Consider the following 24,184-nt stretch of genomic DNA (forward strand, 5'->3'; position numbering starts at 1 on the left):
GCGAATCGAACTAAACTGTCGGTCGTCGGGTCACAACCGGAAATAAATGCAATTCACATAGGTACCCGCGCAAATCATCCGTCAGTGTTTTCTGTGAAAACCTGTTCAAAACTTGTCTCTTGGGATTTCTCCTCACTGTTTAATCGGTTGAAGATCGCAAAGAATTTCACTTCATCAAGTAATTAGTTTCTTTATCCTGGTAACAAAATGGCATCAACACAACGAATAAACGCCACCACAACAGCTGTTATGGATAAGTGCATTTATACGTGGACGATCGAGAATTATCATGTTATAAAAACCAAAGTTGGAGAATTCATATTATCCCCAAAATTTAGTGTTGGAAGTGATAGTAAAAAATACTTCCAACTGAAATTATACCCTGCAGGCGATCTTGAGGAAAGTGCGGGATTCAATTCTATATTTCTTCATTACTTAAAAACTGATTCAACAAAGAAACTGGACAAACTCGTATGTAAAACCGAGATCTCAGCTATCAATAATGAAAAAGTTGTTAAAAAAATTACGATACATGAAGATTATGCAGAGTCATCCTGGGGATGGAGTAAATTTTATGACCTAAAAAATATTGACAAATTAATTTCTTCCAAGAATACTGTCACCATTCAATGTGAATTGGAAGTTTTCAAGGAATATGAATCTTCATTGGATTCAAAAACCACGAACAATGAAGACGAGGCAATCTATGGAATGAAATTCAACTCTGCATTTCTATGTGAAGAACTCAGTGATATTAAGTTAATAACTTCTGATGACAATTCCATCCCAGCACACAAAATTATACTCGCTACAGCAAGCCCTGTATTTAGGACCATGTTTACTTCTGAAATGTTGCAAAGTAAAAAACACAACTCTGCAAGGAAGCAAAATACTATTGAGATGACGGACACTCCTTACAATATTTTAATTGAGATGTTGAGGTACATATATACTGGTAATATTGTAAGCACTAAAACAGATGTAGTTCTGGAAATTTTAGGAGTTGCAAACAAGTATGAGATTAATAATTTAAAAGTCAAATGTGGAAATATATTAAGCGCTGCATTGTCTACTGAAAATGCAATTAAAATTCTTATAGCTGCCCATAAATGTAATGTAAAGCATTTAGAAAATGAAGTGTTAAAGTTTGTCACAGCTCATAAACAATCATTCCTTAATTCTGATAAACTATTAAATGTAATTCAATCAATGACAAATTCCTTGCAGTAAACAAAAGTAAAATTGATCTGAGTAATATAAACCTTGAAATTCAAGGTGCAATTGATGGATTTTATTTTTTGCTACTTTATTATTAAAAAGATTATTATAAAGATATGGTTTACAAAATGATTAGAAGACTATTAAATTTCCAATAATTAATCAATGGTAAAAAGTAAAATTAAGTTTATTTAATAGTTCCTTATTGTTTTGTCAAATGTTAAACCAAAAGTATTATTAAGCTGTTGCCCGAGCTTGATTGCAAGTATAATTTAAAAAATTTATTAGCACTAATTGTTAATGCTTCATAATTATAAATTGTCAAATGCATGGAAAGAATTTGATAAAGAATGTTTAGTAACGCTAGTAGTATAATTTTTTAAAATAATTTTGAATGCATTGTATATAAAATTGTCATACAAATAAAGTGCATTCGAACATATTCTCAAATGACTGTTGAAGTTTGATTCTGTTTGGTTCATCATTCCATTCTGGTTCATTCAATTATTTAACTTAAGAGAAAAAACAATAAATTTTCAGGCTTTATATGTCACTATAAAAATTCACTGTTAAATCTGAGTGGATAGCTGGCTTTTTTAATTGGGGTAATTTTCACTATTCGTTCTCTAGTTAAATAATTTCTGCAAACTCCATGAATTCACATATATCTACATTGTTCATTGTTGAATTACAAAAGATTGATTATGCATACAAAAGCAGTGGCTCAATAAAGTTTCTTGTGCTGTTAATACTTTCTATGGTTAATAGTTTAGTACATACACAAAGAATCATTTTTACAAACCCAGAAAATTTTTCAGTTTTAAACGTGGATTTGAGCTATATCAAAGAAATAATAATTGTGACCTTTATACTCATATTTATAAACAACTCATCACTACTTCGGGTGCATAAAACGTTATCGTAAAATCGTCATTTTTACATCCATGAGGTCGATTTCTCGATTTTCTTTTTCTGTGCTTTATACTAAATTATTCAGACTCGTTCTAACTTTCTAAATCGGTCGGCTCTCTCGACGCTGTTGCAAATCGGGTATAGGTTTACAAACGTTCAAATTGCAGTCTTAATACGGCGTGATAATAACGAGAATGATTGATTATTTATATCACGTTTTCTCGAAAGAGTGATTGTCTTGATATAGTAAGTAATTTTTAAATATCCTAATCAACTATAGAGCGGAAGTATGAAATTTAAGTAATATGATTTTACATTTTAATTTTAACACATATGCGAAAGGTGCCGTGACTTGAATATGTTTACACCGATAAGTGTCGCTACTTTCGCGAACCAAACTGTCATCATCGGCTCACAACTCACAAGCATAAACAAATGCAATTCACATACCCGCGCAAACCAACGGTAACTGTCTACGGAGAAAACCTGTTCAAACCATATATTGCCGCTTGGTATTTATCTTCATTGTTTAATTCGTTAACATCTTTAAAAGTTTCGCTTGATCAAGTAATTAGTTGCTTCACCCTATTATCAATATGGCATCAACTCAACGAATGAAGGCCACTACTAGAATTGTTACAGACAAGTGCCTTTATACGTGGACGATCGAGAATTATCGTATGATAAGGGCAGAAAATGGAGAGTCGATAGAATCACCAGAATTTAGTGTTGGAAGTGATAGTAAAAAATACTTCCAACTGAAATTATACCCTGCAGGCAATCGTGAGGATAGTGCGGGATTCAATTCTATATTTCTTTATTACTTAAAAACTGATTTAACAAAGAAACTGGACAAACTCATAATTAGACTAAAGATTTCAGCTATCAATAATGAAAAAGTCGTTGAAACATGTTCGGCACATGAAGATTATGCAGAGAAAACTACCTGGGGATGGAGTAAATTTTATGACCTAAAAAATATTGAAAAATTAATTTCTTCCAAGAATACTGTCACCATTCAGTGTGAATTGGAAGTTTTCAAAGAATATGAATCTTCATTGGATTCAAGAATCATTAACAATGAAAGTGAGACAATTGATCAAGTAAAATTCGACTCCGCATTTCTAAGTAAAGAATTCAGTGATGTTGAGTTGATAACTTCTGACGAAAACTCCATTTCAGCACACAGAATTATACTCGCTATGGCCAGTCCAGTATTCAAAGCAATGTTAACTCATGATATGTTAGAACGTAAAAATAATTCTGTTGAGATAATCGATACTCCTTACAATATTCTAATTGAGATGTTGCGATACATCTACACAGGGGAAATTTCAAGTACTAAACCAGATAAAGTTCTGGAAATTTTAGCAGTGGCAGACAAGTATCAAATTGATAACTTAAAAGTCAAATGTGAAAAAATATTATGTGCTGAATTGTCCACTGAAAATGCACTTGACATTCTGGAAGCTGCACTTAAATATAATATAAAGAATTTGGCAAATGAAGCAAAGAACTTTGTCACAGCTCACATACAATTGTTCGTTAATACTGAAAAATTTAAAAATATAGTTGATCCTGGAGTACTACATGATGTAATACAATCAATTTCAATTTCTCTAAAGAAATCAAAATGAAATCAATCTGTGTTATATAAATTTAAAAATTTCAGTTATAACTAATTAATTTTTTATTTTAAAACTTTATTATTTCAGAAGTATGTTTTATGTAATCATAAGATAACTATATAGATTTAATAGTTCCTAATTACATTCTTGAAAATATTTTCAAACTGTTCCGTTAGCTTGATTGCAAGTATAATCAATCAAATTGATTCACACTAATTGTTTGTTCTTTATCATTTAATAAATGATTAAATGCAAGTATAACATTTGATAAAGAATTTTGTATAATGCTAGCAGTGTAAGTTTATAACATAATATTGAAATCTATAAACTTATCTGTAACTTATCGAGTAAATAAAGTGCATCAGTACACATACTCAAATGACCGTTTCAAACCAATGATTTTATGTGTAAGTATAATATAATTAAGTTCAATGCATGTCAATATAATTAACGTTCACTATGAACATTTACCGTTAAACCTAAGTGGGAGGCTGGCTTATTCATAAACACAGCGATTCTATATCTTCTTAAGTTGAATAATTTTAAAAAACCCACAAAGCTTTCATACGTTCATATGATCGCCACCTGTCAGGGCTGTTCTAATGCGCGATGCGCGCGGCGATAACCGCACGCACGTGCACGTGATGCCGCAGCAGCCTTCATCGTTCGAAAATCATCTGTCGTCTCTCTCACAGCTCACGTCAGTACTGACTTTGTAAAGCAGCCAGACGCTCAACGTTTAGAGTGTTTGAACATTCCTTCTAAATTTTGCATTCAAGCATTTTTCTCGTTTTTTTCATTTAGTTCATTTGTGAAGTCATATAGTTGATTTGTTTCCTACGAGTAAGTACATTTATTTTACATTCAATAATTTGTTTATGAAGTTTTCTGTAAAATACGAGTGATTTGTTTCAAGTTGAAAATCTTGAAATTCTCTCATCTCTTTCTTCAGTGTGATAGATCTTATTATTAAAAACTTCAACTTCGAGTATACTCAAGTTTATATAGAAACATGCTTCACGTGGCGGTGATTTGAGGAAGCTGTAGCGATGCACGGTAGTTATATATATACGGGCTAAGCTATAATTAGCGTGATGGTCAAAAAAAATTTTTTGATGTGAAACATCTATATTCGCGTTTGGTGTCAGGGGTAAACCCGTAAAAACCGAGCGTCCGTCCGTCCGTCCGTCCGTCCGTCCGTCCGTCCGAGCGAGCGCAACTTTGGTAGTAGAACTGCCTATACAGCGTCGGTTTGCGCTACGCGCTGTGATTGGCTGCCGCGCCAGCTACAGAACTGCTTTCTGCTGCTGCCCGCTGCCGAGACTCGACGCGCGTATGCCTGTGTTTACGTATACGCACGAGGCAACGTAACAGCATAAGCAACAGCAGTCGGCTCAGCTCACGGGATTGACTGCGTTGAGATATCTTTCTCTCTCTTGTTTATGCGTATCGCTAATACATATAATACGTATGTGTTGTCTATGCATGTACGTCGCGAGACTAAGCACTATCATGCACGTTGTCAAATCTGATACTTATTACTGCATGTATGTATACGTGTCTATGAGTGTGTGTCTTCTTAAGGGAAGTCGAAATTTTGATCATGTTATATTAAGATACAACGAACGATAATAGCTCAATGCACTAATTTGATTAATAAAACAAATTGAAAATTGAAAAAATTAAAAAAAATCAGCTGTTCATGAACAGCTGCAAGATGGGAAACATCTTTATCAATTTATTAAAGAAAATTGGAGAATTTAAAAGTAATCGAACAAGTAAAAGTCGAAACAAAAAAATAAGTAAAAAACAAGTAAAAAAAATCAAATTGAAAATAGAAAAAATTTAAAAAAATCAGCTGTTTATGAACAGCTGCAAGATGTGAAACATCTTACTATTAATTTAAGAAAATTAAAGAATTCAAAAGTAATCGAACAAGTAAAAGTCGAAACAAAAAAAGTAAAAAATTAAAAACGAATTAAAACTCGAAAAATCAAGAAAAAATCAATTTAATACAAAAATCTAAAATCTAGAATCAAAAAAGTAAAAAGTAAGAAAACAAAAAAACAAAAAACATGAATCAAAAAAACGAGAAAATCAAGAAAAAGAAAAGTCAGAAAATCCTAACACAAGCATCGATGTTTCACATCTGGTGCGCTAAAGCTCGAGAAACTACTCTGATTACTTAACTCAATGAGAGGGAACGATTTGAAGAGTAAGCACGCATTGATAATGCACCAGATGTGAAACATCGATGCTTGTGTTGGGATTTTCTGACTTTTCTTTTTCTTGATTTTCTCGTTTTTTTGATTCATGTTTTTTGTTTTTTTGTTTTCTTACTTTTTACTTTTTTGATTCTAGATTTTAGATTTTTGTATTAAATTGATTTTTTCTTGATTTTTCGAGTTTTAATTCGTTTTTAATTTTTTACTTTTTTTGTTTCGACTTTTACTTGTTCGATTACTTTTGAATTCTTTAATTTTCTTAAATTAATAGTAAGATGTTTCACATCTTGCAGCTGTTCATAAACAGCTGATTTTTTTTCAAATTATGTACTTTTGAAGAGTACATTTTTGACCATCACGCTAATTATGGCTTAGCCCATATGTTTTAAAACGCTATTTGCGCGCAGCGCACAGCGTTAGCATGACAGAATATGGGGGAAATGTGTTAGACTGGTCGAAAACACCCATTCATAATTATATCATTCAAAAGCAAATAAGATTTCCTATAACATATATTAATTTCATTAACTTGTAAAGTGATTTGAGCTCGCAGTACACGAAAAACTGTCACTTCCTATATCATTTAGTGTAAAATGGCCAAAACTTAGAATCTCATTATTTCCCAAGTTTGCATGGAATCCCCAAATTTTTGTAATTTCATTAACTATCATTGGTTAAAATTTCACTTCGATCTAATTTTTTTTTCATTTTCGCTACAGCTTCCTTAGCAATAAACAAGATTATTGAAAACAAATTTGAACACCTGATCAAATTTTATATCAATAATTATTCGAATATTTTTATATTCACTCCATAAAAGTAAAATGACAATTAGAAAATATAAATCCAAATTGCGGATACATGAAAGACAGACCTACAAGACTGAACATTTAATTTTCATTTGATGTTTTTAATGTACTCTTTCAATGTAAAAGTTGTTTCAATCTGTTTGTTCATTTCAAATTACTTTGTTTCCCTTCACATTTTTGGCATACATCACGTCGACTATAGTTTGGATTATATATTGTGCGTAATTTCTATCTATAAGAAACATAAGCGATTAAGGCAATGAAACGAGTAAAATACTTTCGTATATAGAAGTAAGCTGTGGCTCCTTGCAACCCAAAACAATGCGATTCACATTTCTGCGCGGACCAACAAACATTTCCCGGGAAAAATTTTTAGGAACAATATTTTCTCCAAGTATTCTTGCCTTCGTTTTTTAATTTGTTAAAGATCGATAAAAGTTTCACGTACTCAAGTAAAATGTTTCTCAACTTCACCATTTAGGTCAACATGGAATCAACCCAACGAATACAAGCCACCACTACAGCTATTACAATTAAGTTCATTTGTACGTGGACGATCGAGAATTATCGTGTGATAAAAACCAAAGTTGGAGAATCCATATTATCCCCTGAATTTAGTGTTGAAAGTGATGGTAAAAAATACTTCCAACTAATATTATATCCTGCAGGCGATAGTGAGGAATCGGCGGGATTCATTTCTATTGTAACGTCGCCTCCGAATAGGCCACAAAAATTCAAAACTTCGAAAACCTCCAAAACGCCTGCCCATAGGCAGCCCGTCTTACATGCAGCTCCGCGAGCTACTCGGGACTTTCCGAACGCCCCGGCGCCCAGCTGTAAGAAGTCTAACGCCTTTATTTACGACCGCCATAACACTCAACGGTTACATTTTTCGACAAAGAAAAAGGCCACATCGAACGATCGAGAAAACGAACGTTCGAGAATATGAAAACACATGGCAAATATTTCTAACCGATATGTAAAACGCCCAAATTATTTAATAACTAATATTCACTCCGAATCAGCCTCAGATTGAGACCGATACACCTCGATTTCTACAGACTCTCTTTTCTTTCATAAAACCTCTCCCTGCCTCCCGCAATAAACAATAAGTCCATAAACAATTTAAGTTACAATAAACAGCCAATGTTAACGTGAGAAACAGCGGGACAACCGAAATAGCAACGAACAGCTAAGTATAACATTTACCCTATGATGTAACAAACCAATTAAAAAAGAACAATTAATAACAATCATTTGCAACTAAATAAACATAATTACAACATCACTTGTAAGTACAATGTTCGAGAACATTCGATGGTCGGCTTGGAAATTAGAAAAAGACAGACAGACAAAACCTTCGGCGCAACGTCGTCATACGACAGATTGGGCCTATCAAAGCTCTCAAAGAGCAATAAAAATCTCAGCCGCCGAAAGCCAGCGTCGACTAAGTCACCAAAAGCTTCAGTCGACTCTGACTATTCGTGCTCCAGCATTCTAACAGTACAGATGTACACTAAAATCGCGCTCCGCGAGTAAAAGTGAAGTGCTCTTAACAACTTATAGTATAGAGCTCACTGTCCGGCCCCAACTTCCAAGCCGCCATCCAGTTCGCTTGTACAACCAATCAACGAAAATGTAAGTCTACGTATAATTTCATAAATAAACTCTCTATTTTCTCTATATAAAATTACTCTCTAAATTCTTGCTATCCACCTACAAACATGCTACGCTAAATAAGTAAATAATAAACCTAATACATTCACTGCCGACCTGGCGATGAACGAGCAATCGTTTCGCCGGGTCGAACGTGTTCCTCCTCCTTACAAATACACGTCGCTCGCAAGCCGCCGGTCCTCAGCCGACCCCTTGTGCCCCGTCTCCTCGTGGACGTGGCACGAGAAAAGGCTAAAATCGTTATCCGAGGCCACGCGAACCTTCGGTTTGCAACACTAAGTCCCTTCTGGACGTTACACTATATATCTTAAGTATTTAGGAACTGATGCAGAAAAAAAACCAGACCAAGTCATATGTAGAGGGACAGTTTCAGTTATTAATGATGAAAAACTTGTTTTACAAGGTATATCGCATCATGATTATGCAAAGCGATGCTGGGGATGGAATAAATTTTGGGACCTAAAAAATATTGACGAATTAATTTCTTCCAAAAATACTATCACCTTTAAATGTGACTTCGAAGTTTTCAAGAAATTGGAATCTTCAATTAATTCAAAAATCACTGACAATGTAGATGAAACAATTCATGGAATAAAACTTGACTCTGCATTTCTAAATGAAGAATTCAGTGATGTTAAGTTGATAACTTCTGATAAAAATTCCATTCCAGCACACAGAATTGTACTCGCTATGTCCAGTCCAGTATTCAAAGCCATGTTTACCCATGATATGTTAGAAAGGAAAAATAATTCCATTGAGATACCAGATATACCTTACAATATTCTAATTGAAATGTTGAGATACATCTATACGGGAGACATTGTAAGCACCAAAACAGATATAGTTCTGAAACTTTTAGCCGCAGCAGACAAGTATCAAATTGATAATTTGAAAATCAAGTGTGAAAAAATATTGTGTGCTGAATTGTCCACTGAAAATGCACTGGACATTCTGGAAGCTGCGCTTAAATATAATGTAAAGTATTTGGGAGATGAGGTTGTGAAGTTTTTTGAAGTTCACATAGAATCGCTCATTGATTTAGAAAAAGTAAATGACTTGGTTGACACTAGCCTGCTTAATATAATTAAAGTAGGAAGAAAAATCCCGAAAACGGATAATTAATTATGATGTAACTGATTAATTCCACTTCTTAGAACTTTATCATTCCAAAAATTTGATTCAATAAATTTTAAGAAAACTATATATATTTATTTAATAATTCCTTAGTGTATTGACTTTAATACATGTTTATGAACTAATTTTTAATTAAATCATAAATTTTTCGTATGAATGAAATGTATTAGTACATATTTTTAAATCTGGTTTGAATATGATCATTTCATTACTGTTTAATCATTAATCTTACGTGTGACAATGATGGAGTTAATTGTCAGGTCATTTAAGTTGGTTAATATTTTAATGCATAATAAAAAAGCGTCTTTAACTACACCGTGCATGTTTTTTATTTGAAATTCTGCCCCTGAGTGATACCAATGATAGTTATTATTTATTGTCGACTCTTGAGAAAAGTTAGAAGTAAAACTTTAATAAAGTCCCACAAAAAATTTTAACCCAAACATGTCACAATTTTAACTTAAAGCTTTCATAAGGAATTCAAATTTGTTTCAAAAACCATGTTTATAATCACAAAACCGTCACGGAACCCTCATTCCAGTTTTATTCTGATTTCCTAGGTGAATATGAAAATATTTTTGAAACATTATTTTAAATGTAAAATTTGACGAGGAATTCAAATTTTTTATCAAAAATCATAATTATAACCTTAAAACCCTTAAAGTTGATCTCCGTTATATAAATTTAGACATTTGAGATCTAACTGAGAAATTTGATTTTTCGTAACTCTATGATTACAAAGTTATGATTTATGAAATTATAAAAATTCATAAACGGTTCAATGCATGGATTACATCTTATAAATAATTATTTGATACTTTACCAGTATAAGTTGCATTTATACATTTCTTTATTTTTTATTTACTCAAGAAGTTGCTCAAAAAGTCACGATTCATGAAGATTTTACCTGCGGGTGACAACCCCATGGGGTTGTTTGAATTTTTTTTAGGTTCAAAATATTGACAAATTAATTTCTGCCAAGAATACTGTCACTATTCAATGTGAATTAGAAATTTTGAAAATATATGAATCTTCGTTGGATTCAGAAACCATTAACAAGGAAGATGAGACCACCCAAAAGGCGAAATTCAACTTGTCATTCCTTCATTCATTTCTATTGTTATACCGTCGTATCTATTGTTATTTTGTTATTCTGGATCTATTTTTTGTGCGGAGTGTTGACTGATAATAAAATACGTGTAAAATTCAGCTAATGCAGTGTATCAAAGCATTACCTTGACTTTTAATTATTCAATAAACTCAACCTGTAATAATCAAGCTCTTGTGTACGTTATCTACATAAATTTAACCCGATACCATCCTTTTAAAAATTCTCAGTGAAAAACACAATGATATTGAATAATAATCTAACTGTATAAGGTCAAAAAAAAAAAAAAAATTGCGTCGACTACTTGAATCGTACATACACTACCCATGACTACTTCGGGCGCATGAAACATATTCGACGATTGGAATCGTAGTCAACTTTTCGTTCGATAGCAACAAGCCCCAAAAAAAAAAAAATTTACCTGTAAAAACTCGCCGCAGAAGCTCTGGTTCAGCTGCTCTTTGCCTCTTTTCGCGCAGGCTCGCTTCTGGGGGACACTTCTCGACGCGCTCGTCGATTTGACACCGACGCTCTCTTCCGTACTGTCGTCTTCCGACCTTCGACAGCTGCTCCCAACGTACGACGGACTCGTCTTCGTGCCGGTGCTGCTGCATTTTCCATTGGAATCGCTGGACAGATCCAAGCTGAGCTTGGCTACCTTCGGAATCGACGCGTTGATCGGGGAATCTTTATTACTGTCGTTGTTGTTGTTGTTGGTACTGCACAACTCTGCAAAGCAACGAACTCGTCACGCTTTTCCATAGATTTTTTTTAATTTCAATTTTCAAAGACACTCCCTACCTGACTCGCTTTTGCTGATGTACTTGGTTTCCTCGTCGTTGACTCGAATCTCGACGATGTCGCTCTTCGGGACGATCGTTTTGATTCGCGGAACTTGCCACTGTGAAAACGGCTGCCGCTCCTGACGACACTTCTCGATTTCGTTGTCGTCGTCGTCGTCGTCGCCGCCGTGCGATTTCGACGATTTGGTTTCCTGCATTACGCCGCGCCGAATTTTTTTCGATGTCACCAATCGATTTCGATCGAAATTTGTGATTTGCGGGGGGACCTTGGAGAGTCCCTTTTTTTTTTTAACCGAAAATCGAGATCGGCTGTCACGGAAAATTTACACGTTTTTACCGAGAGCAATAGGCGCGTGAAATTTGCCGAAAAACAACTGTATCGTTTGCGCGATTGACTTGAGTGGATTCGTGCGATATTCGATGTATCGATTTTTTGTTCGAAATTTATCGAGTTTGCAACGCGAACGTAGTCGTTGAGCCGTAAAATCTCGGAAAGACAAACCCAGGTGAAAATAGTATGTAAGATCTGACTCCAGTTCTGAAGTGACTGTATTGCCTTTAATTAATTAAACAATAAGTTTATTAATAATTAAAATTATATAACAAATTTAGTTATATCTTAATAATCACATCGATGATATCCTTAAGAAAAATTCCTACAATATTTAGGTTTCTGATAATGTGAATTTAAATTGATTCAACAACTTTTAATATTAAGATTTATTATAAAATTTTAATTATTAGCAAACTTATTGTTTAATTAATTAGAGGCAATACAGTCACTTCAAATCTGATATAAGTTCTAATGTCGAATTATCGAATACAAGATCTGGTATCAGATCTAATGTCAGATCTTACATACTATTTTCACCTGGGAATAATTTCACCCAGAAACAAAGAAAATTGAATCCAAACATTTATTTTATCAACACGCTGAAATGAAACAGGAGTCAATTGGAAAAAATAATTTTCGTGAAAATCAACGAAACTCAATCGTTACTTTTTACATTTCACGCGCTATTGTTTCATCGAAAATATGAATCAAACACATCCGACTCGAATATTTAGTTCACGTTTAGCTCAAATCAATAATCAAGCTTCGACAAATCGGTCGATTCGAAACTTCTCGCGTGTGTTTACATCGCTCCTCGCAATTTCGAGCGTTCGACGGTTGAGAAATATCGCGCAGTCTATTTCGCAGTGTCTCACCGCGAACGTCGTTCGGACCGCACAGCCGGAGCGATTCTCGTGAAAAAAAAAAAGTAAAAAATATTTCGTCGTCACACACAAGATGTCCTCGTTCGAGCAATTGATCGAGATGAAGAGACAAGGGGAAGAGGTCGATTGGAGCGATGCGAATAAGGGACACGAATTCGTCCGTCAACTTGCCACTTTGATCAGAGATTGGAAGGGCGAACTTCCGGATCTGCGCGACGTTTTTCAGCCAAGGGAAATGAACCAGCTTCTCATCCACGTCGTGGGAGAACTATTCGGGAACAAAAGCGACGTATCGACGATCGTTACCATCGTGGCCCGCACCGGTTACAAAGTCGAGGCGGACTTGGATAAGAACAACAGGCCATTGCCGAATCGCTGCACACCGCTGCATTTGATGTCAGCTTTGTACAGGTTGGGTCTCGTCGACAAGGGTTCAGAGATAATCCGTGCGCTCTTCGAAATATACGACGATTTCGCGGTAAATTACATCGGTCCGATGGGCCGAACGCATCTCCACGTGGCCTGCGAGCTCGGCTTGGTCGACGTCGTCCGGAAGTTCCTCGACTCGAGACAGAAGGATATAATAAATTGCCGCGATCAGTATAAAAATACGCCGCTGCTCGTGGCTCTCCAGGCGCGGCACGATCTCAGCAAGGAGGTGGTCCGATTGCTGCTCGAACGCGGCGCCAACGTGGCTCTGGCCAACAGGCGGAGAGAGACGCCTCTCCTCGTTCTGTGCCGGGACCTGAATAACGACGAAGAAAATTACGACCTGATCGAGTCGCTGCTGTTCGAGATCAACAAGAAGGACAAGCGGCGGAGGCAGGGAATGATGCGGCGGGTCGTCAACGCTCGGGACGAGTTGGGTCACACGGCGTTGTTTTGGGCGCTGCAGCGGCACCACGCGGCGACGCTACGATTGCTGCTCAGGCACGGCGCCGACCCCACAATACCCGACAAGAGTCGAGTGTCGCCTCTGCACTGGATCTTCCTGAGGAGGAGCGACGACAACGATCAGCTGGACACGAGGAGGAGGATGCTGTTGCTCGATGCGATCGAGGAGCTGCCGGAACGGCAGCAGCGCCGTCAGACGTCGCGCATCGACGCCCAGTGGAAGGGCAAGACGGCGCTGCATCTGGCTCTGGAGCGCGTCAGCGAGGAGGGGGTCAGATGGCTGCTGTGTCGTGGCGCCAGTCCGAATATAGCCGATCGCGAGGGACAAACAGCCTTTCACTATATCTGCCAGCTGAGATGCGGCATGAGTAATCATCGCCACGAACGCGTTCATGTGGCAGCCTGGGTCCACACGTTCTTCGCGATCGTCGACGAGATGTGGCCGCGGCGGAGCTTGCTGCGGCTCGACGTCAGGGACGAGCTGCCGAGCGGCGAGGCGGCGCTGCACCGGGCCCTGGAGCGCGAAAACAGGAGCGCGTTCGAGGCGCTGCTGCGCATGGGCGCCGATCCGAATCTGGCCAATCTGCGCCGCGGCGAGACGGCTCTGCACGTCATCGCCAGGAGAAGTCTGCATCCGCGCTACGCGCAATCGCTCTTCGAGATCTGCGACCTGAGAGGCCGAGCGCCGAGGATCAGGATCGACGTCCGGGACGAGGGGGGCGACACGCCGTTGCACCTGGCACTGCGAGACATGAGCATGAACGTCGGTGTGCGCGAGACGGTCGTACTGCTGCTGCGCAAAGGCGCCAGTCTGAGTCTGGTCGACGGCCGAGGATCGCCTCCCCTTCACTTGATCTGCATGCTAGGCAACGAGGAGATAGGCTTGCTGGATACGTTCTTCAAGTTGTGCGACGAGAGAGAACACCAGGTGCGGATCGACGCCGAGGACAGCGCGGGGCGGACGCCGCTGCAGTGGGCCGTGGCGAACATGAGGCTGCGCACGATCGAGAGACTGCTCGAACGCGGCGCCGATTTATCCAGCCTCGTTTTCCCGACCGAGAGTTACTTCGGCGACGGTCATTTGCTCTGGATGAGTCATTTGTATAAATTCGCAATAGCGGCTCGCGCACTGGACCTCGTGGACTTTCTGGAAAAGAGAGGCTACGAGTTCGTACGAAGCGAGGCGCTGACGATCATGAAATTTTTCGACAGGCACAGAATTCTCGACCGGAGGCCGAGACGGGAGGAGCTCGATATCAACCATTGGTTGAACGAGCCTGAGTTCGCCGACAGAGCCAAGGAGGTGACGATCGTGCAGCCGAGTCTGACGCTGCACGACCTGCTCCGATTGCCGATCGAAGAGGCGTCGAACAGATTCACGCATCGGGACTACTACGAGTTCTGGACTACGTACAGATTCCGCTTCTTGCCCTGGGCCAGTCAAGGGGTGTGCGCCCGGCGACTGTGCGAGATATTTTGTCGTGGATTTTTTTGGGACTGGGCGCTGGATGCTCTCGTGGAGGTGACGCATTATCGGCTGCCGGCTAATTGCTGCGAGATGATCATGGATAATTTGACGAACAAAGATCTGATGAATATCTGCGCGGCGGCTTGCGAGCGGAACGATACTGATCCGATAATACCGTCTTCTTAATCTTCTTTTGCTCCGCGTATACATTGAAACGAATGTAAAAAACAACGATTATAGTCAGTTTTGAGGCGTTTATCTTTGATCAGTTTTATCGTAAAAATTGTATGATAATTAAGTTACAAGTTTCGTTTGAAAACTAATGACAATCAATTGTAAATAATACATGATTAACATGTATCATCTGTAAAAATCCAAGCTTGACTTGGATAAACATTAATTAAGTTGAAAAATGAATTTTCAAAAATAAATAATTGAAAAGTAATGAAAACACACCCAAGCAATTCTAGTAATTTACCTCGAAACTTTGAATATATATATTCACTTCTTACATTACAGCTTCAACAAATGTACTTTACTTTTACGTGTGCTTTGGGCATTAATGGTTTTCCATGACCACTAGTGAAGTTAAATCATCTAGTTACTGCTGACGCATCTGAAAATTCTGTTTGACAGACGAAAAATTAGATAAAAAATAATTACATATCTGCAAAAATGAGTATCAAAGTTGTCTACCCATGGCGAAAATTGAAAATCACTACATTCAGAAGAACTACTTGAATGGTAAAGATCTGACAATTTTGACACAAAAATTCAATTATCAAAATTACTCAATTTCAAGTAAATTCCCGATTGAAATTACATGTACATCTTCGAAGCAAACCCTTTGAATGTGATAATTGTCACAAATCGTATGGACAAAAGAGTATTCTCGATGTAGATACGTAAATACGTTTGCTACATAATCGTAGGTAACCCTTCGAGTGTGAAAATCATTTTTAAAAAATTAATAAAATAAAATTATAATAATTGAAAAAACACATGTTTTTTTTATTAGACATCCAATAACAATATTATAATAATGCTTTCTTATTAAAAAGGACGAAAGCAACAAAATCTATTCTGCATCTCCGATACGCTTTATTTACACAACTTGCATTTCAACGCATTTAATAAATGACTCGAGTTGTCAAGTGTCCACACGAAACAACTGTACTTGCTTAGAGACGATAATGATGTATTTTTCAAGTTAAAAAATTAGTTTAATCGAAATTCGTAAATATCGTAATACTTGAAAACTTATACTAAACAGTTTTCCAAAAAAAAGACAATACGTTTACAGTTCTATTATACACAATTAGTTTATAAATAAAATCGGTTAGGGTAATCATGCGTAACCGCTAGTCTTGTTAACTTTGCTCAGTGTATTTTCCATCTTGTTGATGAACTTCTGTAAAGGTTTGACTTTGGCGATCGGTGGCGCACCAGCCGCGGAATCGGCAACGTCGCCGCCGATCGTCGTCGCGACATTGCCGTCGTCTCGCTCGAAGACCCGAGCCCTTTTGCCGCTGCTGAAGGTACTCCAGGCGGAGGTAGTAGTAGTCGTTGTCGTCGTCGCTGTCGTCGGTGGCTTTGGCGGAGTATCGCGTGGTCGATTCTTGAAATTCTCCGACAAGCTCACGTCGTCGTAGAGCTCCTCTTGTCGCTGCTGCTGCTGCTGCTCGACGACGTCTATTATTCTACGATTGTGTGACTTTGGTACTTGGTAGTGCTCTTGATCGCACAGGCTCGGCTGGAGGTCCGACAGAAACGAGCTGTTCTCTGCAAAGAGTTATTTTTATATATAAAAACGATTCGAAAGCAGTGCGAACATTTGGCTAAACTTACTCGGATACTGCCTCAAGAGATCGACACACGCGGAGTCGTTATTAATAACGACTTGGGCGCAGCCGATGTCGTCGTAAATCTCCTCGTCGTCGTCGTCGTCGTCGTCGTCGTCGCGAGTCGTGCACTTGACGATGGTCGCGGGCCTCGAGTAGATCGGCCTCGGCGGCGGTGGGCACAAATAATTCTCCTCGTCGACGGCGGCGGCGGTGCCGTTCCCTACGTCCAGGTCCACCACCTGGCTCGGCAAAAGGACGGACGACACGTCGTCGTAGGACGGCAGCTCGAAACACGTGGGTGGTGTTGGTCGGGACGTAGGCGAAGGTGGCATCGACGTCGAAGATTTCGTCGAGGAGTTGGAGCTCTTTGTGGCGACGTCGCGCTTCGTCGTGTCCTTGCGGCCGATCGTGCCGATGATCATTCGATCGCTGAAGAAACGCTTGAGCGGAGATCTCGGCTTGGGGGACGAGTTGGCTTTGGACGATGATTCTTTGGCGCTCGGGGACTGCGGAGAGGCAGAGGTATAGATAGATTTGATAATAAATCGCTGATCTAATTATGCGCCACTTCGTATGTATCATTTTTTACCGGTTTAAGAAAAAGTATTTTTCTTCGCACACAGTGCAAAAATTTGGAAAAATGCTTGCGACAGTTCAGCTTTACAAGTTGCAGATTATTAGAAAGAGCTTCGACTTATATACAATTATTTCGACTTAACCACTTGCAGATTTACACAGATAAAGGTTCTCGCCATCTAGCGGCGAAAGCTGGGTTTAATTATGATTCAGCTATTTTGTATCGTATACATCTCGAAGCAATTATACGTACGTAAAAAGTAAATCGGTATTTACAAAGTTACTTTGCAGTCAGAATCTTTTTATTCGTCTTTATTGCTTAATAAATAATTCGTTCGATTGCATATTTGCGCAATTTTTTAATATGCCTTTTTTTTGTAAAAAAAAAAAAAAAAACATAAATCAGTACTGTTACTCGTTTGAATTTCAAAATTCTGACTTCGAGATTATCGATCGAGCGAACTAACATCGCGCAATTACCTTGACATCGTCGTACGGGATCGAGCCGTGCACGTCGTCGTAAGTCTCGCCAACGGCAGCCTTGTTATTGGCCTCGTCGGCGCTGGCTCCCGCCGCTCTCCTCACCTTGATCTTGGTCAATCTCTGGACCGGCTGGACGTTCTGATAGTCCCGGCCGCGAATGTCCTCGATCCGATGATACAGACCCTCGTCGTCGTAGAGCTCCTCGGACGGACCATCTTCTCGATCGTCGTCGTCCTCTCGAGGTAGCGGGCTCGACGGTAGCGAGGGCAGTCGACGCACCTGACTACGCGCCGGAAGCGGAGGTGCCCCAGCGGCAGCCTCTGGAACGGAATCGTCCTTGCTCCTGGACCTGACGAGCTGCATCGGCAAGTTCACGTCCTGGTACTTCTCCTTCTCCTCCTTGACCGTCTCCATGCAGGCGCGCTCCGTGGCGTCGAGCTCCAGCAGCTCGCCGAAGGTCGCCGCCCTCGATCTGAAGCCGCTTCTTCCTTGACTATCCGACTCGTCGTCACCATTGGTATCGAGACAGGCGGATATGGTCTCGACCCAGTCGCGCATCTCCGCGACGCTCTTGGCGCTGAAGCGAAAGGTGCGATCGCCCGGACAGTAGAGCTCGAAGGCGGCCTCGCTGCGGCGGGGATCGCGCGGTATCGCGTCCGGCGCGGCTCGGCTCTTGTAGCCGCGCAGAGGGGCCACCAGGTAGGGGCGCGTGGAGCCCCGCTCGTTGGCGAACAGCAGCAGATGAGTGCCGCAGAGGCATACCTGTGTATAGACGAAAGTAAACTCTCTTTAACCAGAGCACGAATGTATTATCATTATTGGCATGAATCTCTCGACTTACCCAGCAGGACCTGTTGAGCCAGAAAACGTTGAACGGCGCGAACATGTTGCGCTCCCTGCGCAGGTGCAGCAGCGGGCCGCACTTGGAGGCCTTGTCCCTGGCCTGGGCTGCCGTGTAGCCGGCGTAGAGCGACACCTCGTCGTCGAGCTCGTCCGAATGCCGAACCGAACCGATGCTGTTCTTCTTCGCGACTTCTTTCTCGTTGTTATTGTTGTTGTTGTTGTTGTTGCTTATGCTCTTGAACATGCCGCTGAGATCTTGGAAGGTCTCGTAGTAGTGCTGAAGGGAGCTACGCTGCTGCTGCTGCTGCTGCTGCTGCTGTCGTTTCTGCTGAATTTAATAATTTCGATCGAATAAATTTCTCTCTCTCTCTCTCTCTAGATATAAGTTAGTAATGTTAAACACACTTCGAGCTGTAAGGTATATAAATTAATACTGCGCACGATATAGAGAAATAAAACAGACACGCGATACGTATAGGTGTGGCGTTGCGAGATTAATCACGCGTTAGTTTTAACAATTTTATTATCAGTTAATTCGCCTGTCTAGAGAGCGAAAAATATCATTAATTATAATAATCTTATACACGTATATGAGACTATTTATCAAAAGTAAAATTATTTTACTAAAATATAAATCAGCTCACCTGTACTTCCGCCGCGACGTCGGCGTTCACGTACTCCTGGTTGCTGCCGATCGTCGAGGTAGGTTCGCCGTCATCCCCGCCGCCGCCGCCGCCGCCGAGGACGATCGAGGACGACGCGCAGCTGCTCTTGCCGATGCTCATGTCGAGGTAGGGCTCCGGGGAATCGCCCGAGGTGGCGGCGGGTTCGCGACTCAGTAGCTCGCGAGACTTGGCCAGCAGTTCCGCTCGGCGGCTCTCCAGGGCCTCGCCGAGCTCGAGCTCGTCGCCGAGACTCGACAGAAACGTCGCCACGTCTAGACCAAAAAATAAAGGAGAAACGACGTGTTTTTATTTTAAAAATTTCAATCACGCGCGCGCGAGTGATTCGGAGTAGTGTACAAGTATAACTGCATCGAGGCGGCGCGCGGGGGCCCACACTCGCATAATAAAAGGCCTTAACTATATGTATATCTACTTTGACATCGCGAATCACTCGCGCTTATCCGTTGGCAGAGAGACACACGAGTTTACAAATATATTTATCGTAAACATCTATATATATATCTGTACTCACCTCGCAAGAGTCCGAGCGCGTCCGACTGGTGCATGACGATGATAATGATAACAATGACGCGACGATGCGATGAATGGACGTTATTTATCTTTTTTAATTAGACTAAACTGTAACTGCAACAACGACACATGCTCATCGTCGTCGTCGTCGTCATCGTCGCTGTCGTCATAAAACACATATCGTCGTCGCAGCGTTGACACAGTTGCTTCTTCTTCTTCTTCTTCTTTTTCACTCTATATCCGATTTTTTTCCTCTATGCGTTGCATTATCTAGACGATCTATGCGCGGCGAAGTTTAATTCTCACTCGAAGAACCGATGCATAGCGCAGGATCGTTCGTCGTCGATGAGGCGCAGCCAATATCTGGTCCGTATGTACTGTACGAACGAAAGGAAATTAAAAATAAAAAACAATCCGAGATACAATGACATGCGGCATATACATCGTCGAAAATCATAATTCGACCGATCCGCGATGATTCACTATATGCTACTCGCGTCGATATACAATGAAGCGGCAATTTATTTAAAGTTTAATAACTCGCTCCGCGCCAGTGGATGCGGCAATTATTGCTTGTCTCTCTCTCTCTCTCGCGGCTGCTGCTGCCGCATCCATCATTTGAAATTCATATTCGTATTACTGTTGCATTGCTGCCTCCGATATTGCTCATATCGCGAGGAATGCGCCTTTGAACCGTAAGTTACGGCGGGAGATCGCGTTCGCGCCTTACGTATATATAAGTGTGTACACCTCATTGTACCGTGAAATTACAGGCGACGCTCCTCGATCGTTGGCTTTTTTTTTGCCCAACATTCTTCTGTCTCCTTCGACAGCGATGCGATTACGAGCTTTTTTTTCGTACCCCAAAAAGCTCGATGATATAGAAGAAAGTCGGACAACGAGAAGGAGACAAATTTGTTCGCGTCAATTTCGAATAATGGACCTCAAGTGGCCCTCCGTGTATAAACTGCGCGCATTCCGCGCCCGCCCACTCGCGAGCTGCCGCGCGATCATTCAATATATATATAAGACGTGTACGTGTGCTATATGGCAAATTGACTCGATATTTTGATGGGGGTATTTGAAGCTCTCTCGAGCGCGACGATGGGTGCGCAGTGCAGTTTTGTGAATTCGAGTCGTCGCCGTCGAGTATCTTCTCAATTGCCTTATGTATTAAAGCCTTGTACAATGACTCGTCGCTTCGTCGCACGTATAGCGACGATTCGTAAATTAGACTCTTTATACCGTATACATTCGAAAGATGCGATCTATACATCATACCTGCGGCATCGTAATGTATGTACGAAAAAGAGTCGAGCGAGTCGCGCACGTGCGAAGGCTGCGTCGTACATTACAAGCGCCCGAAACAAATCAATGCGATATTTGCACAGGTCGTTTGTGTATGTTATATAGCTTTTTTTATGGATGAGTCGAAGGTCGCGCTAGCGTATACAAAATTGAAAAAAAAAGAAAAGAAGAACTCGCTTCGTGCGCGCATTCTCTCTCTCGAAAGTCTCGAAAGAGTTGAACGACAGGCGCGCGCGCGTATTCGTGTGTTATTGCCAAATCGCGGCCATCGGCCGATGACGGCCGGTTTCGCGAATGTAGCAAAAAATTAAAAATATAAAAGAAAGAATACTCACCCGAGTGCTCTATGTTTTATAAATTATATTTTCATTCATTAGTGCCCGCGCAGAAAAACTCGACCCGCGAGAGAGTTTCGTATTAAATATTATCTTCGCGATCAAGGAAGCTTAGCTCGAGGCTTTTAACGCTGCCGTGCAATTAGAGAGAGAGAGAGAGAGAGAGGAAAAGAGGAGATCTTTACATCAGCTGTCGTTCTATTCGTTAATTAAATTAAAGTACTCTGAAGTGAAGAAGATTCTTTACGTACGATTTCGCGAATCGCCGGTGTACCACCGATAACAATGGTGGGCCGCGCGCAGCGATCGACGCGATATATTTCATACATTACAGCGTAAAGCCGCGCGCGCGTTTCGCGATAAGAAGACAATTCTCTACGAAGAAGAAGCGGCGGCAAAAAAAATCAGCACACGCGTTGACGCACACACGTGATGTTGGCAAGGTGCTATGTACGACATGTATTGTGTTACGCGCCTATTAAGATGTCTCGTCCACACCTCGTTATGTGTACGAGAATATAAGATAGTGAGAGAGAGAGAAAAAGAGACAACGACGAGCTAGCTCATCATTATATATATTGTGTGTGTGTGCGTGTTTGTGTTTGTCGTCGCGCAATGTGCACGGTATGTGCATTATATATCGGTGACAGATCTCTCTCCGTTAGAGCGTCGCGCGGTGTATAAAAGCCACACCGAGAGATGCGACGATTCGCTACCGCAGTTTATATATTGCACATCCTTACCGTGTATACAACCAGCTTCTGTATATACGTTGTAGTTTTGCACCTGTCGAGATATATATATTTTTTAACCATTCACAGCTTACATCACCTGCACGCACGTACACGATACACAACAACATCAACGACAACACAACATCGTCGTCGTCGTCGCGCACTCGACACTGCGTGCACCGCTTATACTATGACACTAGTATTATACCGATTGGAATCGAGCCGCGAACGATCTCGCCCGGACGAGGGAGAGGCCGAGAAATCCCAGCGCACGAAAATAAATTAGCCGCGATGTATATAATTATTAACCAGCTCCTCTCCCCGCGAGGTCGTGTTGTTACAGGCAGCCAAAAAATTTGCCGAGAGAGCGTTGTTTTTTCTTGTTGTGTTGCGGCTGTGCGTGCGGTCGCTGCTGCTGATATTTACAACGACGACGACGACGACTCCCGCCGAGCGAGCTGCTCGCATGCCGACTGCGGAGCACTGCCGATTGCCGCTGCTGCCTCCGGTATTGAGACTCGCGCGAGCGGCTGACGACGGCTTTTCCCCCCGCGACGGCGTATACACGTCTTTTGCTCTCTCGAGCCTCTCGAAATGCGCGCGATGGTGTTTCTCTGTGCTGCCGATCGCGGGCGTGACATCATGTATATGCAGCGGTACGACACACAGACACACAGCCTTTACCAAGTAGCGGATTCGCTCCTTTCATCCAATTCTCGAATTTTTCGGCCCTATTCTCTCCTTTCTTCTTTACTTCCTCCTTCATGGGTACACTGACTGACTGACCGCCGCCGCCGTATATTGTGTCGCGCGCAGATTTTTCTCGGAGCGCCGCCGACACTTATGCCCCCCGCGCAGAGGGGAATCACACAAAAGGCGCATCCTCTCGCGGCTGTATACACAGCGTGCAAGGTGTACAAGCGTATTGTACTATGTACAAATATAGGAGCTCGAGTTCGGGCTCTCTCTACCCCCGAATTTTTCGAGAACAAGGACGAGAAGGAAACATAATATACCGCGTGCATGTATGAGCCTCGAGTGTATTTAACATCGAGTTGATAGAAATTCCGCGCGAGTATATGCACACCGAAGCTTACGTATCGCTCGGAGGAATGTTTCCCCCAACGACGACGACGACGACGGCTTTTTTTATTATTTTTATTATAGTTTTTTTTTTCTTCAAATTTTATCATTTGAACGAAACGAGGTGCGTTATGTCATCCGAACTTTTTTTTTTTCATCGCAAACACTAGCCAGCTGCCGCGCAGCGAAAGAAAATTCCGAAAAGTCCGTTTCTCTTTCTGTATATATAATACATCGGCTCGCGCGCGGACGTGCGGTATCTCTCGCGCCACGCGCGCATAACGTAAAACGTTTGTTATTCGGGCATCGCGACGTGCAGCATGCAGTTTAAGCAGTGTATATGTAGCAACCGAAGGTATGCGAGCACTTACTTATTTACGCAACACATCTATCGCGTTTCAGTGCGATGGGTTTTTTCGACTTTTCTTTGACTCGTTATTTAGTATATAGATCATCGTTGACACGCATTTTGACACGTTTCATTTTTGCATTCAATGATATCGTACACTGCTCTACGGAATATTCGCTTGAAAATGTTTAATGTGTGGGTGCAATTTTGATTCTTTGAAATTTGAAGAGAGGCCCGCAGAATCTTAATATAAGTATACGCTCGAGAATTTCCATTCCAATTCTGACTTTGACATGCCTTTTCATCGTTGAAATTTCGTATCTGCTTATGCCGCGATCT

The 24,184-nt window shown here is 40.8% G+C and overlaps 6 protein-coding genes across 7 annotated transcripts; 4 read left to right on the forward strand and 2 right to left on the reverse strand.

Annotated features, from left to right (window-relative positions):
• Positions 1-207: 207 nt before the first annotated feature.
• Positions 208-1,230, forward strand: LOC106654589 (speckle-type POZ protein-like A). The gene has a single exon (XM_014374513.2). It carries the CDS (start codon positions 208-210, stop codon positions 1,228-1,230), a length of 1,023 nt encoding a protein of 340 aa, XP_014229999.2.
• Positions 1,231-2,570: 1,340 nt separating this feature from the next.
• Positions 2,571-3,734, forward strand: LOC111694123 (speckle-type POZ protein B-like; the record flags this gene model as incomplete). Its single annotated transcript, XM_023460936.1, has 1 exon — positions 2,571-3,734. A coding segment is annotated over exon 1 (1,008 nt), but the record flags the coding sequence as incomplete, so codon positions are not given.
• A 3,545-nt stretch (positions 3,735-7,279) lies between these two features.
• LOC106654587 (speckle-type POZ protein A-like) lies at positions 7,280-9,591 on the forward strand. The gene is made up of 2 exons (XM_023460931.1): positions 7,280-7,424; positions 8,873-9,591. The coding sequence occupies exons 1-2, from the start codon at positions 7,280-7,282 to the stop codon at positions 9,589-9,591; spliced, it is 864 nt and encodes a 287-aa protein (XP_023316699.1).
• Positions 9,592-10,850: 1,259 nt separating this feature from the next.
• Positions 10,851-11,906, reverse strand: LOC111694120. Its single transcript, XM_023460932.1, has 3 exons — positions 11,513-11,906; positions 11,133-11,440; positions 10,851-10,868 (listed from the first exon to the last, which is right to left on the reverse strand). Exons 1-3 carry the CDS (start codon positions 11,709-11,711, stop codon positions 10,851-10,853), a joined length of 525 nt encoding a protein of 174 aa, XP_023316700.1. The 5' UTR covers positions 11,712-11,906.
• Positions 11,907-12,685: 779 nt separating this feature from the next.
• Positions 12,686-15,547, forward strand: LOC106654983 (serine/threonine-protein phosphatase 6 regulatory ankyrin repeat subunit C-like). The gene has a single exon (XM_014375166.2). It carries the CDS (start codon positions 12,806-12,808, stop codon positions 15,278-15,280), a length of 2,475 nt encoding a protein of 824 aa, XP_014230652.1. The 5' UTR covers positions 12,686-12,805; the 3' UTR covers positions 15,281-15,547.
• A 559-nt stretch (positions 15,548-16,106) lies between these two features.
• On the reverse strand, positions 16,107-22,865 carry LOC106654984. Of its 2 annotated transcripts, none has more exons than XM_014375168.2 (7): positions 22,423-22,865; positions 20,038-20,413; positions 19,485-19,777; positions 18,839-19,165; positions 17,995-18,759; positions 16,943-17,444; positions 16,107-16,876 (listed from the first exon to the last, which is right to left on the reverse strand). In XM_014375168.2, exons 2-7 carry the CDS (start codon positions 20,069-20,071, stop codon positions 16,443-16,445), a joined length of 2,355 nt encoding a protein of 784 aa, XP_014230654.1. In that variant the 5' UTR covers positions 20,072-20,413; positions 22,423-22,865; the 3' UTR covers positions 16,107-16,442. The 2 variants fall into 2 exon arrangements, with proteins under 2 accessions (XP_014230654.1, XP_014230653.1); XM_014375167.2 differs by having other exon boundaries at positions 18,839-19,168.
• Positions 22,866-24,184: the final 1,319 nt, after the last annotated feature.

The sequence above is a fragment of the Trichogramma pretiosum genome, unplaced genomic scaffold (assembly GCF_000599845.2).
Source record: "Trichogramma pretiosum strain Unisexual culture from Peru unplaced genomic scaffold, Tpre_2.0 scaffold56, whole genome shotgun sequence".
Lineage (NCBI taxonomy): Eukaryota > Metazoa > Arthropoda > Insecta > Hymenoptera > Trichogrammatidae > Trichogramma > Trichogramma pretiosum.

Bases quoted from the DNA above. Each gene is read 5' to 3' on its own strand.
- LOC106654984 (XM_014375167.2), bottom strand. From the start codon at position 20,071: ATGCACCAGTCGGACGCGCTCGGACTCTTGCGAG. The intron at 19,169-19,484 runs GTGAGCTGATTT...TATTAAATTCAG, and splicing joins ACGTCGCGGCGGAAGTACAG to CAGAAACGACAGCAGCAGCA. The intron at 17,445-17,994 runs GTAATTGCGCGA...GCCTCTCCGCAG, and splicing joins TCCCGTACGACGATGTCAAG to TCCCCGAGCGCCAAAGAATC.
- LOC106654983 (XM_014375166.2), top strand. From the start codon at position 12,806: ATGTCCTCGTTCGAGCAATTGATCGAGATGAAGAGACAAGGGGAAGAG.
- LOC106654589 (XM_014374513.2), top strand. From the start codon at position 208: ATGGCATCAACACAACGAATAAACGCCACCACAACAGCTGTTATGGAT.
- LOC111694120 (XM_023460932.1), bottom strand. From the start codon at position 11,711: ATGCAGGAAACCAAATCGTCGAAATCGCACGGCGGCGACGACGACGAC. The intron at 11,441-11,512 runs GTAGGGAGTGTC...GTTGCTTTGCAG, and splicing joins CATCAGCAAAAGCGAGTCAG to AGTTGTGCAGTACCAACAAC.
- LOC106654587 (XM_023460931.1), top strand. From the start codon at position 7,280: ATGGAATCAACCCAACGAATACAAGCCACCACTACAGCTATTACAATT. The intron at 7,425-8,872 runs GTAAAAAATACT...TTGTTTTACAAG, and splicing joins ATTTAGTGTTGAAAGTGATG to GTATATCGCATCATGATTAT.